At 44.4% G+C, this 17,700-nt stretch overlaps 2 protein-coding genes across 3 annotated transcripts in view; both read right to left on the bottom strand.

Annotated features, from left to right (window-relative positions):
- The window catches only part of NRDC (nardilysin convertase), a 28,275-nt gene extending 20,846 nt beyond the window's left edge, over positions 1-7,429 (bottom strand). The window contains exons 1-4 of the mRNA XM_030495400.2: positions 7,053-7,429; positions 2,143-2,470; positions 1,865-1,946; positions 1,110-1,263 (exon numbers count right to left, since the gene is read on the bottom strand). Coding sequence (XP_030351260.1) covers positions 1,110-1,263; positions 1,865-1,946; positions 2,143-2,470; positions 7,053-7,378 — 890 coding nt within the window. The 5' untranslated portion in view covers positions 7,379-7,429. The remainder of the gene's footprint in view (positions 1-1,109; positions 1,264-1,864; positions 1,947-2,142; positions 2,471-7,052) is intronic.
- A 2,395-nt stretch (positions 7,430-9,824) lies between these two features.
- RAB3B (RAB3B, member RAS oncogene family) overlaps positions 9,825-17,700 on the bottom strand; it is a 59,617-nt gene continuing 51,741 nt past the window's right edge. For both annotated transcript variants that reach the window (XM_030496011.1, XM_030496010.1), the window contains 2 exons: positions 15,481-15,605; positions 9,825-11,894 (listed from right to left, as the gene is read on the bottom strand). In XM_030496011.1, coding sequence (XP_030351871.1) covers positions 11,707-11,894; positions 15,481-15,605 — 313 coding nt within the window. In that variant the 3' untranslated portion in view covers positions 9,825-11,706. The remainder of the gene's footprint in view (positions 11,895-15,480; positions 15,606-17,700) is intronic.

The following is a 17,700-nucleotide window of genomic DNA, read 5'->3' on the forward strand; positions in this document are numbered from 1 at the left end:
AGGAATGTATTTTGATCAAATAGAGTTTGCAGTGGAGCCTACTCTCCTCCTGAGGTGTTTTACAGCACTGAGAATACTCAGCTGCTGTGCACCCATGAGTGATTTCATCTCACTGAAGGAAACCATGCAGGAGCTCTGTTGTCCCAGCATATCCTGCAGCACAAAAGAGCAAGTTAAACACTTTCTGGCAAAAGATACATACTTCAGTGAACAACCTCGACTGGGTTAAAGTATCCTTTTGAGGCACATGTTGTATCATAACTTACCAGGCTGCCCTCCCAGCCACCCTGAGGGATTAGACTTGGAACCAAAAAGAAATTTAGGAAAGAACACTAAGTCTATCAGGACAGATATTTCAAAGGATGAGTCACTGGGATTCTGGGAGCACTTCCCCTCTGAACAGTTGTCACATTGCATAAGATTTCTCCTATCATCAATGCTACTAGCTTAAGGGTGTTAAAATGATGAAGAAGCTACATGCATTCAGCCTAGAGAAGAGAAGGTGCAGGGGAGACCTTAGAACAGCCTTCCAGTAGTCAAAGGGGCCAACAAGAAACCTGGAGAGGGGCTTTTTACAAGGGCCAGTAGTGACCAGACAAGGGGGGATGGCTTTAAGCTGACAGAGGGGAGGTTCGGGTTAGGTATAAGGAAGTTCTCCCCTGTGAGGGTGCTGAGGTGCTGGCACAGACTTTTCCCAGAGAAGCTGTGGCTGCCCCATCCCTGGCAGTGTTCAAGGCCAGGTTGGACACAGGGGCTTGGAGCAACCTGCTCTAGTGGAAGGTGTCCCTGCCCGTGGCAGGGGGTTGGAACTCGATGAGCTTTAAGGTCCCTTCCAACACAAACCATTCTCTGACTCTATGATTAAGACTTATACATGGATCCTACGTAACCACAGTGGCTACGCCAGCACTATTTCAAAAAAGCAGCAACATACCCAAAGGGAAATAGTATTTCCTTATACTCAATAACCACAGTTGTAGTGCAGGTACCTATGGAAGTTCAGCAACAGCCTTAATCATCCCAAAATGAAGAACCGAACAGCTACGCCCAAGCACCTGAAGCACATACAAACATTTATTAACACCTAATCACCACTTATATGAAGTTACCTATCGAGTGCTTCTTTGAAGTACTTCCTCTGCACATCAAACTGGAAGACTGTCCGCTCGCAGTCAGTCGAAGCATTGCCACTGCCCCCATGTTTCTTCAGAAACGCATCAAACCCATTCTCATCTGGGTACTTCAAACTGCCCATAAAAACCACTGGAACAAAAATCAGCAAAATTACCAAGATGACATTAATCTGTTATTCCCAATTGCAGCCATAGCAACCCCTCCTCAGGGCAGTGTTATCTACAGCTGACCCACAGCCCACATGACATGCAGAAGATGAGCACTAAATAGCAACAGGCTGTGCAATCTGCCTTTAGCAGACTAGAAATAACAGTGCCTTTCTAGGAATGCTTAGCCTCAGTCAAGAGAAGTATTTTGAGATGCATCTGGTCAGAAACTTCATGTGGTTTCTGCTCCTGTATTACTAATTCATCATCCTTTACTAAAGAGACAAAGGACTGTAGCTCCAACCTAGTTTATACAGCCATAGGTAACATGCTTCCCTCCCATTTAATGGATAAGAATGTTAATACACGTTCATGCATAGCCTGCCAAAGGGTATGAGACACCTTCTCCCACATTACAAGTTCCTTACTAAGTCAGTATATTTCACGAATGTGTTTAACTAATGCAAATAAATTCTGGGGTAGCTGAAATAGAAAATAATACTAAAATACTACAGAAATTCAGAGCTACATGGCATTCATTTTGCATTGAAGCTGAAGAAGGTGAAACAGGAGCAGATACATACTGTGTTCCAGGAAGTGTGCTAACCCAGGCAGATCTTCGGGATCAGAGAAGCTGCCAACAGCAATGCAGAGGGCTGCTGCAGACTAGAAGAAATACAACATTCTCAGTAAAAGCTGCTTTGCTTCAAGAAACACTTCAGGAAAATGGCAGAAATATCACACAAATCAATCAGGACAGGCACAATAAAAAGGAGGTCTACTCTGAATGCTTAATGTCAAGGTTTCAAACTATATGAAAGCTCACTATATCTTCTTTCACCCTACAGCTTTAAGTACATACCTGCTTTTCTGTACAGCCTCTCTTTCTTGTCTCTTCCTTTTCAGCCAGCTCTTCTAATTCGCTGTCATCAGCATCATTGAAATCTTCATTTTCTCCATCATCATCCTCACTTTCATCCCCCTCATCACAGTCCTCATCATCAAACCCTTCTCTTCCATCTTCAATCTCAGCTCCAGAGTCATCATCTTCATCGCCTTCCTCTTCAGATTCACTATTGTCGTCATCTTCCTCCTCTTCCTCCTCTGAAGATAAAGCAGCTGAGGCACCATCCAAGCAATTCAAATCAGAAACCAAAAGTGCAGATAAGCCATTTTGCAGTTTGATATACCTGAAAGAATAATTATTTGCAATTAATGTGCTTATTTCCCAAATCTGACTTTTCAGAATCGCAAAAAATCTCTGTATTTCCCATAATAGTTCTGCGCTCTTCAACTGAGGTTCCCTAATGAAAATCTAATGTAGCTTTGAAGCTGAGCAGTGTGAAAGCACAAAGGAAAAACACTCCTTGCTGTTCAACGGATAGAAGAAAGAAGCAGTTCAAGGTAGCAGCAGAAGCCCTCCTTCCCATAAGGTCAGGGACACTGATTTGGGCTTTTATTTCACTCCCTGTGAAATATTTAAGCTAGTACCACTCAGAGAAAACTTCACGTACCCAGAATTGTCAAACCCAAACTTCAATAGCCTCTTATGCCATCAGGCTCTTGGCAGAATAAAGATCTTAGCCTTTTCCCCTAAATAGGCCCCAGAGACTCCATTTTATTTGATTTTATCAATGCTTTCTACGAAATGGGGTCCACAGACGTAGTAGATGTGTTAGAAAGAAAAGATTTCCTCTGCAGGCTTAACAGAGTAAGTCACAGCAGGTTGCTTGGGTTACTATCAAGACACAATATACACAGAGTTCTCTCTGTGTGCATGTAGAATCTTTTATACAAGTGTGTGCACGCCTAGATATTAAAAACCCCACCAGCCCTCTGTCCAGCAGCAGCCTACAATGTGTCAGACAGAGGACTGCACGCACCAGTGCTCTGCACTACAATAACTCTCAGCACTGTTTGTTTTCCATCAGATCTGGCACAGTCAGTCACAGTTTGTCAGATGAGCCAGAACACCCCTCCTGGGAGCTTGCACCAGAGGAAGAAAGGAAGGAACGCTGGATCCAGAAAGGACTTGTTCCGACCTAAGAACTGGTGTGAAATGGACAGGTGGTAACTGATCCAGCAAAAAAAAAAAAACAGGCTTTGTGTGACACAAACCCATGGTCACATCCCATGCTCCCAAAAAATCTGAGTTACGGAGCATAGAATCATAGAAAAGTTTGGATTGGGAGGGACCTTTAAAGGTCAGCTACTCCAACCCCCAACTTTATGCCAGGTCAGAACTCTGCAATGTGGCCACTGCTGTAATTGTGTAGCAGAACTTTCAAAGCTATTTCCAGCTCGAGTTACATGGCAAGTACCCAAAAGAAAAATGAAAGCACTTTGTGTGTTTTCCAGATCCCTGATTCCCAAAGTTTCTCACAAGAAATTTCGCATGTGCTTCATTCATGCTTATCATTATGCAATGGCAGTGTTTGACAGCAATAAAAGCAGGTGTTCTTATTAATATTCCAATATAAATTATGAAGTGAGTGTAAGGTTTGCTTTCTACTAGAGCTGCAGCCTGCCTGGCTCTGCAAACCGGCCTGGAAACTAAAAACTCAGAGTACTCTTCCCCCAACTGAATTTCATGGGGACATATTTGGAGGAAAGGGATAAAGAGGGCATCGTGACAAGAGTTAAGCAGTTCTGAGAAAAAGAGAAAAACAGATTTCCTAGACTACCAAGTCTATGAAAAAAAGCTAAAGAACAAAGGTTTAATAGTTAAGTTTACGAATTGTGACCTCTCGTGCAATGGGAACTGGTAGCACCTTTTCTGAGCAGGGTTTCATAACCATTCACACACCCATTTTGCTTGCTGCAGGGCTGCTGAGCAGTACAGCTTTGTTCAATCACAAGCACATTTTTGCTTGTTCAAACTACAGCACGTAGTGTATAACTCACGGATATGCTATGACTAACTGCACGAAGAATAGATAGTACTAGATCCATGTTAACATCTGGGTACAAAGTTATTCATCCATAGCTTCTGAAAGCCTGTTTGTATCACATATGTGTGTCACGTTATGAAACTGTGGCACTTCTGAATGCACAAAGGTCTTAAAAACAGATATAGTGCACATCTGGGCCTTTCAGCCACTGGGTAGCTCAGAGCAAAAGCCCCAGACGATGACAAATCAACATTCCACAGCATGTTTTCCAGCACAACCACTATCTTCTTCACCTTTGCACATAACTTTCTACTTCAGGTTTTCATGGCTATAAATGAAATAGCGATCAACAGTCATGGCGAGCAGAGAACAGAACAGTGCTGTTCCTCCAGAAGAACAATTTGCCATAAAGCTGTTCAGCCAGGTGTATCCAGTAGCTCCTGTTGATCCTTTCCACGTACCTCTATTAAACTAATGGAGCTGATGACACCCATTTCACATTACTCATCTTCAGGCTGTGGGTGTTACGTACTAGGACAGCAAGCACCCAGCAGCAAGGCAACACTGAGCTAAGCCGCTGTTGAAGGTTATAAGGTTTCACTTCAGGACAATCTAGAACAGTTTAGGTTATACTGAGCAGAGGCACCAACTGACATAGGTGTTCTTTACTTTTTCCATGTTTCAGTCCAATGGAAAAGGACAAGTGTAATCAATACATAAGTATCAACTAGTATGCAAAATACAGGACAAAAAATGCAATAATGTGATCTAGAAACAGCAGCAAGCATAGTCCAATTGCTCTTTTGAAGGACTATACAGGCATTGATACAAGTAAGGTTTAAATATAAAATAAAATCCAAATTCTTAAAAATACTGTTTAAACATCCTGGATAAGTTTAAACCGGATTGTTCTCACCCAAAGTTTTTTCTTATATCAATGATAATTCTTAAGCAGTTAAATAACAAACATTGAAATACAGATCAATGCATGGTAAACACTTAAAGAAGTGTTTTCATTTCCCATATTATCCAAAACAAGCAAATACAAGCCCATGAAATTCCATATATGGATGAACTTAAATAAAACATACATTTTGGTAAGGATAAATACCTACTCATTGCTCTAATGAACAAACCAACTTTCATGACTACATATTTTTTATGCCAACAAGCTCACTTTTGAAAATACATTCTGCAGCCTCTGTCAGAACTCTTCTGGATTTAGGATCACAGTATTTGAGAAGACAAAATACAACATTTTCCACTAAATCAAGACTGATGTCACCAGACGAGAACATTGAGCTCACTGCGACTGGTCTGCAGTCACTGATGCACGAACAGAGGAGAAAGGGTACATGGATCATTAAATCAACTGCCATTACATTTACTCCAGGGGTCTGGAATACAGCCCATGGACATAGGGATGCTTTACTTTCAGCCACACTCAAGTTCTCCTTCCTAAGGGTAATGTTTGTGTCTGTTCTGTGCAAGGCTCCCTTCCTGCACATGGAAATCAGCTTGAAAAGATGTGACATTTCTCTTCCAACTGCAAAAAATGTGTTAAGAACGGACAGTAGGAATAAATCTTCTGGAGGATTTTGGTATTAGTTTACCTTATGCTATAACCAAACACACTCTTCAATTCTCTACACGCAGAGGAGATTCCTGAGCCTCCAAATTGCCAGTGACAGTTTTCAATGGGTGTCCCCAAGCTTCATCACTGTGCTGGTTCGGGCAGTAAAGGCAGAAGTTTCCTAATGTGATTGCATCTGTAACTCTGAACTTTGCAGGAAAACAAGCCTCCTGCAATGCTGCATGAGTAAAAATGCCATCAGGAGAGGCAGGCAGAGACCCAGAGGAAGCACCAAGGAAATAGGGCAAGAAGGGAAGGAGTAAGTTTCTCCCTAAGCCAATGGGCACAGTCCTGTCCACGCAGCCAGCAGGGAATTTCACTGCCAACCAGTGTCACTGCAAATCCAAAATTCAGTTCCAGGCTTAGGCCGATTCTCCACCGGCTGCACGGATTAAACACCATGAAAAGTAAAGATAAACATGTCTAATAAAGGCTGAACGATCTGCTAACAGAAAGAAGTTATAACAGCGTCCCTTCAAGAATGACTGCCTCACAGCACTCAAACAGCTCACCCTCCGCTGGTGTTCTCAGCAGAATCTCACTTTAAGGCCACAGAGGCTGAGGAAGGTGATCTTCATTAGGACTTTAATTATTCAGAAACACACAAATGAAAACACAAGCAAAACGGCAGTGTACAAGCAACTTCTGTCTCAGCTCACACATGTTTGTGTTAAAACTCGGAAGCTCGTCTAAAATGGGAAGAGTAACAGAAGTTGGTATCTGCTCTGTTACACTTCCAGCCGCATTTCACGCTTCGACTTAGCGCTTTTGGAGCGGAGCTGGGCTACAAAGTAACAGCTCGGTGGATGTCCGACCACACAGCACCACGGGAGGCTCAGGTATGGATTCTCCCTATCCACGCAAGCCCCAGCCCCGTTACCGCACACAACACAGGCACCCGCAGCGGAAACACACCGGGGCACCCCCAGCCCCGTTCTCCACGGAGGGGCCCCTCATGCCCCCGTTCAAGACAAGCCCGACCCCAAGCACCGGAGGCTGCAGCCGTGCGGGAGTGCCCGCGGCGCTGGGGACACGGGGCAGGCTGCGCCCAGCCCCGCACCGCCTCCTGCCGGGGCCGGTTTTCGGTGTCAGGCCCCAGCCCACCCCGGCCCCAGCCCCCGTTCAGCCTTCCCGGGCCGGTTTTCGGTGTCAGGCCCCAGCCCACCCCGGCCCCAGCCCCCGTTCAGCCTTCCCGGGCCTATGGCCCGCGGGGTGTGTGGGGTGAAGCTCGGCGCCGCCGGCCCTTACCGGTACTGCTTGGGGTCGCTGGGGGACTTGACGATGTCGGAGTCACCGACGTTGGCGCCGGGACCGATGTGCCCTCGGCCCTCCTCTTCCCCGAGAGGCGAGCGGCCTCTGGCGTCGCGGCTGCCCTCTCCGGCCTGCTGCCCCACCGCCAGCTCCGGGCAGCTGTAGTTAGACGTCGTCTTGTTCCTGCCGGGCATGGCGGCGGCGGCGGCGGCCGCGCAGCACCACAGCGGCTCGGCAACAGCACGCACCGGCCGGCCGCGCCCCGCCAGGCCGCGGGCCGCCGTTCGGCCCCTCCGTGCGAAGGCGGCCACAAGCAGGCGCATGCGCCGCCGCTCGCCGGCTGCCCCCGCCCAGCTTCCGCCGCGCGAGGAAGCGGCGGTGAGTGACGTCATCCGCTGGGCGCCAATCAGCGCCCGCCGAGGCGCCGGGAGGAGGAAACGGAACAATCCCAGCGCGGCGCTTGGGCAGGGAGAGGCTCTGATTGGTGGAGGGAATGGCGGTGGCGTAGGAGGGGCGGGGGGAAACCATAGATGGGGAGAGAGGCGGAGTGAAGGGCAGCCCCGTTCGAAAACCAGGCCGGGAGGACGGAGGCATCACAGCGAGGAGGGGGAGGCGGGAGAACAGAGACAGGTCCCGGGAAATCGCCTCGGTGCCGTCGCGCTCCGGTATTTATATTCCTCCCCCCCCCGTCTTGCGTTGGAACAGCCGGTCGCGGAGGCCAGCCCTCTCCCCTCATTTCCTTCCACTATTGGTTGAAGCAGCTGTCGCTCATCCCTCAGAGGACCAATCAGCTCGCGCGAGCCGGCGTAGGGCGGGTGCCGCGGTGGCTCCGCAGCCCGGAGCAGCTCCGGCAGCGGCGGGGACCGCGCTGGGCTGGGCACGGCGGGACGGGAGCGCTGTCATCGGCTCCCTCCCTAGAAAAGCCAGTCGCCAACCGCGCTGGGCCAGTGTAGGCGAATGTGGCTGTTCGTAGGGTCCAGAACGCGCTGCTGGTTTGGATGCAAAACAAGCTTCCAGGCGGCGTTTCCAACACTGAAGTTTGCCGGTTTGTTTCAACCAGCAGTGCCGCTGGTATGAGAGATACAGGGCATGGGCACCGGGGTTTTAATGGTTTTTCTTCCCCTCATGTTTTCCTTAATCGCTTAAAGTTTGTACCCATGACTTTAACAGAACAGGATGCGTTTGCTCTTGGAATAGCCTTGTCCGTGCGGTTCAGTAGGTCTCACCATCTGTGGATGTGCTTTTCCCCCCTGTGGAACTGCAGTGCCCATACAGCAATCCTAAATCTTGACCCCAGGAGTGCTGCCTGTCCTCTTGTCTTAGCTCTCTTTGAAGCTGGTGTTTCCAAAGGGCGTACGCTGCCAAAATCCTCTTTCTTGTAGTGCACTGAGAGCTGTTGGGAAGCCTGCCTCTGTATTTATCACATCCCTTTTGGCATTGTTCCATGTTTAAGTTTTCTGCTATTCCTGTAATACCAGAAGTAGTTATTTTGTGTGTGTGTTTATGTGTTGACTGCAAAACAGATTATGAAAGCAAAGGTAAGGGATCAGAGGCTAATACAAATTAAAGGGGCTATCTGAGATACGTTATGATGATAAATTAGACTGGATGTCTCCCTGATATTTTAGTGCTTTTATTTCTCCACAAGATGGAAGCCAAGACCCATCTCTAACCCAGTGTGGTTTAAACTGGAGAACTGCGCTCTCAGTGCTGTATGGTACAAGCCATGGAGCAAAGGTTGTGAAGAAGCTTCCTTCCTTTCACCTTCTGGTACCCCTTCTTTGATCCTGTAACCACACTGGTTTAATCGACACTACTATCCCAGGGCACTTCCAGTCAAATGGGAGGTTCTGTATGAGACTGCATCAAGAATGTTGGGGTTGTCTTCAGGGCAAGCAAGTCTATTATTTCCCTTGCCTCAATAATAAATTATTGCTTCACATTCTGCCCCTTACAAGTTAATACAAGTAACAATTACTATCGACTCGCTGGTGATACTGAAATCAGCTGCTTGCCACTTAAGGCAAAAGGCTTTCTTTGTATCCATTCACAGCTTTTAATACAAATGTAAGATGAGATACATAAAAGGTATTTTAATGGAGAGATGTGTCAGCTGCCTGTGATGATTTGATTCCTTATTTGAAATAAACTGCGGGATTTCTAGACCAAATACTAGGTTTCTGCCTGTATTTTCCAGTTCTTTGGACTATGCTGCCATATAGCTACTTGCTGGCTTGTCCTGTAAACAACAGCTCTGCCCAGCCTAGCTTGAAGTGCCTGGAATGTGTGTGCAACACAATGAAACACAATTATACATTGGGTACAAAAGGGAAAGTTCTATTTGCTAGGACAAAACAGTAAGTAAAACAAAAGAACCCAAACTCTATTTCTGCTGAATCCTTCTTCTTTTACCATTGAGTTGCTGAGCTGAAGCACCATTATTAGCACTGAGGTGCTCTGTTACACCTGCCACGGCTCAAAATCATCACTCCCTGCTGTGCAAGGTTTTTGCTAGTTACACAAAAGTTGCCCTAAAACCTGCTCCTGCTCCACTTAGAACACTGCACTGCACATTTATTGGCCAAACAATCCTTCTCTGCGCTCTGTTTTAAATCTGCATAGTGATTCCAGACTGCAGGGCTTAAGAATCATCACCCTGTCCAAAAAAGATCGATGTGGTTTGGTGTATTTTAAAAGCACTAAAGAGATACCTTCTTTCTACACACACAGAGGATTGCCTAACGCTAGCACACAAGCTCTCTGGCCATGCCTGGTGACAACATTTGTCTTTATTTTGCAGTTCCAGGGGTTTAGATACAACAACCACATTCCTAGCGCTGCACAAATCACACGTTCAGTACTAGATCACCCACACACAACCAAAATCATGTCACAGTAAAGATTTCTGAAAGCAACACACAAAGGGGTCAAGCCTCCAGCACAATCGGCTCAAACTACATCAGTGTAGTTGTATTTTTCTCCAGAAGATTGTGCTTTTTTCCTTAGAACTGTTACACTTCAAGACACAACAGAATTACAGAAGCATTCGCTAGTGTCATGATCCAGCACACTGCAGCGCAGCGGGCAGATACTCAACTCCAGTGCCCGACATCAGAAAGTCTCCTCCTCAGCCAGAGGAGCTCATGGCCCTACGGTAAAGCCATAAAACTTGCCAGAATTTTCAGCTTAAGACAGCAAATTTCTCTTCAAATCCACTTAATTTACATTTACAGCCACAATTCACAGTCACTGTGTAGAGCTGGGATGCACAAAGGCACGACCATAAATGAAGGCGTACGGTGGATGTGACTTCACAGGTTCACACAAGCAGTTCCTGCAGCAACTGCAGAGAAATACAAGCTCTGTGTGTGGCAGAAGTTTATAATTTTAGAGATGTTGGAAATACAAGAATATTTTTGATATTAAATATTAAAAATTGTTCCTCCCCTCAAAGAATGATGCAACAAGATGTCTGTGTGATAACCCTAACACGACAGCTTTGCCATTTTTCATCTGCAGTTATGTTTTATTAATCAATCTTCTTTCTTTTTTTGGTTGAATCTGAAACCAGAAAAACTATTCTCACACATGCACCCATCTAGCACAAAACTTAAGAAAAAACAACAAAATGCAGAAAGAAAATCTAATAATATGAGCACTAATATTTGCCAACAATCATTTTGGCTCCTGATATTTTTATCTTTCTGAGACAGTGCTGTTCCAAGTCTTGCATGGCAGATTCTGCCTCCAACTCAGCACGCAGCAGCCAATTCCTCCTTCCCTTCATCCTGCAACAAAACCCACCACCAAGCAAGTTGATCAGAGTAGATCCAGACCTGGAGAGGTAAAACTAGAGGATACAGGGCAGAAGCTGCAGGACAGCCAGCTCTTGGGCTTCTAGATGTTAAGGGACAGCAAGGTGCCAAGCACAGCAGCACCCAAGCCCTTACTGGTGGCTGTGGGGCAGTGTGCAGGCAAGGGCAGCCCCTGGAAGGGCTCTTGCTCCTTCACCCAGCACCAGCCAAGAGCACAAGCCCTTCTCCTCCCAGCCTGGCAGCTTTGATTCCTCCATGTGCTTGTCCTCTATTTAGAGGCTTGACACAAAATCCACTGCCCTTTTCTCTTTGCTCTCTGGAGAACCTCAGACTGCCAGACAGAAACACACTGCTTTCAGCTCCATTGTACAGAAAAGCTGAGGTCCGTGCCTAGAGGATAGCAGCAATATCAAAATATCTGGGCATATTCTTGTTTTATAAGAGATCTTTCTCCCCATTTTCTCTTAGATCTGGTCCCTTCTGGTTGGTTTTTATGCTTCCTGCTGTTCTTGACAAAAAAACCTCTTCCTGCAGTAGAGGAGTTTATAATTAAAAATGCAGCATTCTCTGTGGAAGTAACATCTGCAACACTAAACAATGCTTTTTTTTCTTCAGTGTAACATTAACACTAGGTGCACTTACAATATTTATTCTGATTTTTTTTAAATTATTGGATGAAGAAATATATAATATTAACACTCCAGCACATTAAAACAAAACATACCAGTTTCCTACAACAGAGACTTCTGCCTTTGCACTACATGATAACGCACCACTACAAATGAAAAGGTAAAATGTAGTCAGGAAAGAAGGATGTTTCTTGGTAAGAAAGGTCACTAGCACGAGCAGTTCTGGTGCGAAGGGGGTGGGTTGTCTGTGAGCCGCATGCTCCTTCCAGAAGTGCCCCTGCAAGGCTCTGAATCTATACTCTCCGACATCTTCTCACAGATTATATCCACGAGACGCTCAAACACCTGCCTTACGTTGATGTTTTCTTTGGCACTGGCTTCAAAATAGTCGAATCCTGTGAGAAAAAGTGGGGGAAAATATCAATAGAGACTGATAATGGAGATGGGGTTTAAAATACTAATAATTTTTTTATCAGAATTCGGACATTAGACAATCCTTAAGCTCAGTTGATTCCCACAGTCTCAGAATAGCGAGTAGAAATGCTTCTAAAATGTATCTAGCATCAATAAGAGTCAATAAATGGATCCTTACCATTGCCCTGGTAAATATATCTGCGGATGATACAGATCTGAATAAACCCAGGACAGGGGAATTGAATTCTCCCCCTTACGTCAGTGGTCTTTATCCTTATCCTGGGCTGCAGCTGCTGCTGCCACACCACTAACTGGTAACATGCAGAGGGGCCTTCCTGGGCTCTATGCACCCTCAAGGACCAGGCTTACTCTATGAACCACTACTGCAGGCTGGCGAGAGCAGAGACCAGAAAGAGAAGCAAGGTCGTGGCTATATTCCTTCTCCTGACCAACTTCTGCGCTTGTGAGCAAAATGCTCCGTGATTTTGGTCTTGTTTTTTCCCATTCTTTGCCTGCTTACATGGAAAGCTCTTCAGGGTGATTGGTACTCACACGACACGTCACGACAGAGCACCCAACCTGACAAAGGCTGTTCAGCACTGCTGAATTACAAATAACATTGTGTGCCTTCTACAGAGTAACTTCAATGTCCAGTTGCCAGCTCCTTGCTGCTGTATATATATGGATTCTCAAACACTGACCCTTCCTGATTAAAAAAAAATTCCCAAAACCAGCAAGGCTGGAGTTACACCCATGTGGGGATGTCACAGACAGCAACTCCTGCTGCTGCCTTTTGACACCCACAGCTATACACGAGCCAGCCTTCTCACAGCCTGAACCCTGCCTCTGCCAGCAGAAATGCACTGAACTGTGAAGCATTTCTTAATCCTTTGAACCCCAGGGGCATCCAAGGCCAACCATCACTTACAATGGCTGCTGCTTCTGTTCTACCAGGTTATTGTATTGCCAACAGCAACAGCTCAAGCACCACAGAGAGTTTATTTTGCAATAAGCTACATTGTGCTGTGCTTCATTTTGGGGATCTTGTGCGTTGCACCAGTTTTCTTTGATTCTGCCACAAAGAAAGAGAAAGATTAAGTCGTCTTAACTGATCAGCCTGCCACTGCTGGGGGACTGAGCCACACTATGTATGATAACAAGAAGGTATCTGCCCCATTCTAACGCTTCTTAAACATCATGGGACAAGGGGTGAGGTGATGGTGGAGATGTGTCCTCGTGAGTGCATAGTTCCATCTGCCCCATCTGCTGTCTTTGATGATGATTAAAAGCACGGGGAATCAGAGACCTGAACTTAGGTATTTGTCAGTACAACATTGGTTTAGCTTCTGCTGTGGCTGAATCTGTTCTGTTTAATTCGTGTTCAGGCCAATAACAATTTATTAATCTGATTAGGAAATCATTTCAATGATGTTAATGTCACTATACAAACAGATAAACACACTGACGGATAACCTTTGTGTAAATCAGTAAGATGAAAACTAACAGTTTAAGCTTTAAGTCAATAGTCAATTAAAGAGATTCCTCCCACCTACCACACAAAGTCATTTCAGATAATGCTGTACACATTAGCACAGTTAGTGTAAGGAAAAACTGACTGATACACATTTTACAGCCCTTTTAAAAAGAACATTTAGTATTTTGGGAGGCTACAAATGGGAGGACTGAGACAAGACTTTCCAGAGGCACAGCCAGGTTTTGTTTTGCTCTGCACTGGGGTATGTGTCTCCAGGGTGAGCTGGACAAGCACGAGGACAGGTCAGGAGCAGAACTGGGGATTCTTCAGCAGAACAGTTTCCTAGTGATGGAGTCGGTTGCTATGGTAACTGTGCTCGTGCCCGTTCTGAGGTGTCCCACACGTAAGGGATTCAGACTCTAGATGCCAAGTTTGTATTTAAACAGATTTTGGGGGGATAAAAAACATTAGCACTCCAAATAGTAGTGGGAGTTCTGGTAAAACTCTCTATTTGCTGTTACATTGTTCTGGACAAATTTTCAACCACTAACAGTGTGATTACTCTCTCTTGCAAAATACATGGGCACACATGGCATTAACAATAGTTTTGAGAGTCTGCAAGGCAGGAACAGAATTTATTCAAATTCACGTTTTCAAAAGCAAATTAAATCCTGATGTGTCAAAAAGAGCCCATAATGGATTTCGCAAACTAACCATGTCTTTGTTTGCTTTGCTAGTCCTACATGTAAAGAACTATTATTACAATAATATTAATAATGGAAAATTAGAGGGTTTAGTTTGATATTTGGTCATAAATAGAACCTCCTTCTGCTTAGCATGTGTAGAATTTACACTTGAAGGCTCTAATCCTGCAGGTCTTTGCAGACATGCTTCTTTTTTTTGCATGTGAAACACGAAAGAATAACCTGATTGCTCCTAACTCTTTGGAACAGTGTCCATCTTCCTTTATATCACACAGGTTCCTATCATAAAGCCATACTTTATATTCATCTATGAGCAGGGTTTCTATAGGTTCCCTTCATTAAAAAAAACCCAAATCAACAACCAAATCCCAAACCAAACAAATCAAAACAACAATAACAACCCCCCCAACTAATAAATATTAATTATCTAAGATTTAATCATAACTGGCAATTTGACCAAGATCAGACACTAAACTTCAACCATGGATGCAGTGTGTACTGGAACTCCAGTACCCCCAGTTTAACAACATATTCTGCACCCTCCAATTACTGCTCAGGAACTGAAGACAACATAGGATTTTATAAATTGGAGATGATGGTGATTCCTTTGGGTCTGGTAAGAATCTCTACTCTTACAAGCTAAACAAATATTTACAGTACACCCACTGTGAGGGTCTTGGCTGTAGATGAATTAAATTTAACTGGATTTACTTGCCACTATGAATATTTAGTAGAAGACGACAGTACAGTTAAATCTTAACACAGAAGCCCATATTCTGTATTTACAAGATCATATATTCTATAATATATAGCAAAAATGATAAATAAGATGAATTTCTTTTGCTGTTCATTCTAAAATTTTCATTGCAAATGGAACTGCTTTGCTTTCTCTATCCCACATCAGTAACGTAATATCTTTTTCCTACCTGGATAGAGAAGCATGGTACATTTTACTCAACTCTGATGTATACATTTACTCAGTTCTGATGTATACACTTCTTTTTTCATTGTTTAGTTGCAAAAATTAATGAATTTATTCTACAAAACTCAATGCTTGCATTCTGAAAATGCCTATGTGGTACTTGGAGACCTGGAGGCAGAATTGTATTTAGGAAACCTTTTTCTCTTTTAATTCTGCTGAGCTAATAAAAGCTGTTCACTCCAGACAAGCTTTGGCTTCCTTACATCCTTAGAAACTGGCTTTATAGCTAGAGCAACACTACAAGAAGGCAGTATTCAGCACTAAGCAAGTAACCTATGGACTTAGAATATATTATGTTTCTTAGTTGTGATACCATCATTAAAGTATTGATTCTGGAAGAACATTTTATCATACACAGTATAAAGAAGCAAAGGGAAAAGAGTAGAAAGAAAAGCTGTGGCACGTACCTAGCTGATCCGCCAGATTTTTCCCCTTCTCCACAGGAACAATTCTCTCATCCTCCATGTCACATTTGTTTCCCACCAGGATCACTTGTGCATTGTCCCAGGAGTAAGTCTTGATTTGTGTGGCCCTACAGGAGGTCAAAAAAGTTTATTATCTTCCACCAGCTATGCTGAAATACAATATCATATATTAAGTATAAAAACAAGTACTATTAATGACAACATCAGCATCTCAAGACTGGTTAAAAGACAAATGACCAAGCTTACACACAAAGCAAGAATTCAGACTAGGTCATTTATAGCACCATTCTATTTTACTACTCCTTAACTTCATGTGACAACTAAGTTTCTTGTTAAGGCTTTACAAGTGTTTTAAAATCATAAGATCCAGACTTACTGAAAAGCTGAAGTGAATAATTTCTGAAGTTTAGGGACAAAAAAAAGCTTATTCTCCTTCAGCTGTAACCTGTCAGGGGAGTTACAATCAATTACACATCTTACGGATATTGTCCCTATAGAGAAAACCGTAGAAACAAATACACACTTCATGCTAGATTTACAACCTCTTATAAAATACGTAACAACAATCATAGAATGGTTTGGGTTGGAAGGGACCTTAAAGATCATCTAGTTCCAACCCCCTGCCATGGGCAGGGACGCTTTCCACTAGACCAGGGAGCAGACAAATAAGATGCTCTTTTGCTGCAGAGTTTTAGTAACACCCTAAGAAATCATGGTTTGAAAGTCAAACAGATGGAAGCATCAAGTCACCTTTGCTTGAACAGGAAAACTTGTTCATGGAGACTGAAATTGCATAGCAACATGGAAACAATTGCTAAAGAGAAACAGAAATGCACCACATCAGGAAGATACAGGAGGAAGGCAAGGCTCTGTGGGCTAGTATTTGAACTCAGCAGGATTAAGTGATACCTAAGGCAGGAAACAGCAGCTGCAATGACAGACAGCAAGTACCAGACAAACGCTAACTTCAATGACAGAGGGATCAAGTGAGTGGAAGCTTAAGCAGGAGCACTGGGATGAACTTAAAGCCTCTAAAGCGCTCTGTGGCTGACATGCTGAAACTGGAGCGGAGCTAGCTGTGCGTCCCAGGAGTCCTGGCAGTGTTCAACGCCAGGCTGGACAGAGCCTTGGGTGACATGGTCTAGCATGAGACGTCCCTGCCCATGGCAGGGGGGTTGGAACTAGATGATCTTAAGGTCCTTTCCAACCCAAATCATTCTATGATTCTATAAATCTGACCTTATATTTGGCCGCTTCGTAGTTTTTCTATGACAAAACAGCAGATTTTTGTTCTGTTTATCCTGAGGGGCTGATCCTTTCCCACCATCCTTGCAGAGGTGTCACATAGCCAGCAACAGAACAGCATAGTTTGGTAGCATTCCATTTTTTCAGAGAGGCCCAACCTATTTTATCTTCACTAAGCCAGCTCTATCTTTTAAGCCTCCCTCCTTCCCAAAGGTAATTAGACTGCTCTGCCAGAAGCAATTCATTCCTTCCCTCCTCCACTCCTCCTGCAGTCCCTAACTCACCTTCCCACTCTTTGCCCCTGCTAATCACTCCTCCATACAGGATACCACAGTTTCAGGCAAACTCATTTCCCAGGAGAGCCAGGAGTCCCCCTCATATTTTTACTTCTCTTTAGTTTGCTTGAAATCCCTTAACAATAAAGCACTCGATTCCTTCTCTTTTAAATGAGCAGCAGCCTCCAGCTCTGATCTAATGATAATTTTTAATTAGTTTGAGCTGCTTACTTGTCTTTGCCATGGGAAGCAGCCAATCATGTTACTGCACAGATATCTACGGAAAAGGGGGTCATCTCGCTGTGCAACTTGCTATTAAGCAGGAGCCATTTTGGATTGCACTGGAAAACATAAACCTAAACCCCACAGCACAAACCCAGACCCACACTGCAGCATGAAAAATAAACCAAGACTTTGTGCAGGGAAACTTCTTCTTAGCAGCCTCCTGGAAAGGCACTCACTCAATCCCAATTTTGGCTCCTCCGCTTTCACCCTTTTGAGTGCCTCCATGTAGACAAGCCCCGAGAGAGCTAATATGAGTCTGTGATGAGTTTATGCAGTACTCTGGGGTTTCTCAAGGCTCATCACAGAAGGGGTGACCCCAGAAATCAACCAAGAGTGCAGGAAGATGGTGCAATAGAGAGAAAGTCTCTGCAGGTTCCATTTAAAACACTTATAACCA

The sequence above is a fragment of the Strigops habroptila genome, chromosome 8 (assembly GCF_004027225.2).
Source record: "Strigops habroptila isolate Jane chromosome 8, bStrHab1.2.pri, whole genome shotgun sequence".
Classification (NCBI taxonomy): domain Eukaryota; kingdom Metazoa; phylum Chordata; class Aves; order Psittaciformes; family Psittacidae; genus Strigops; species Strigops habroptila.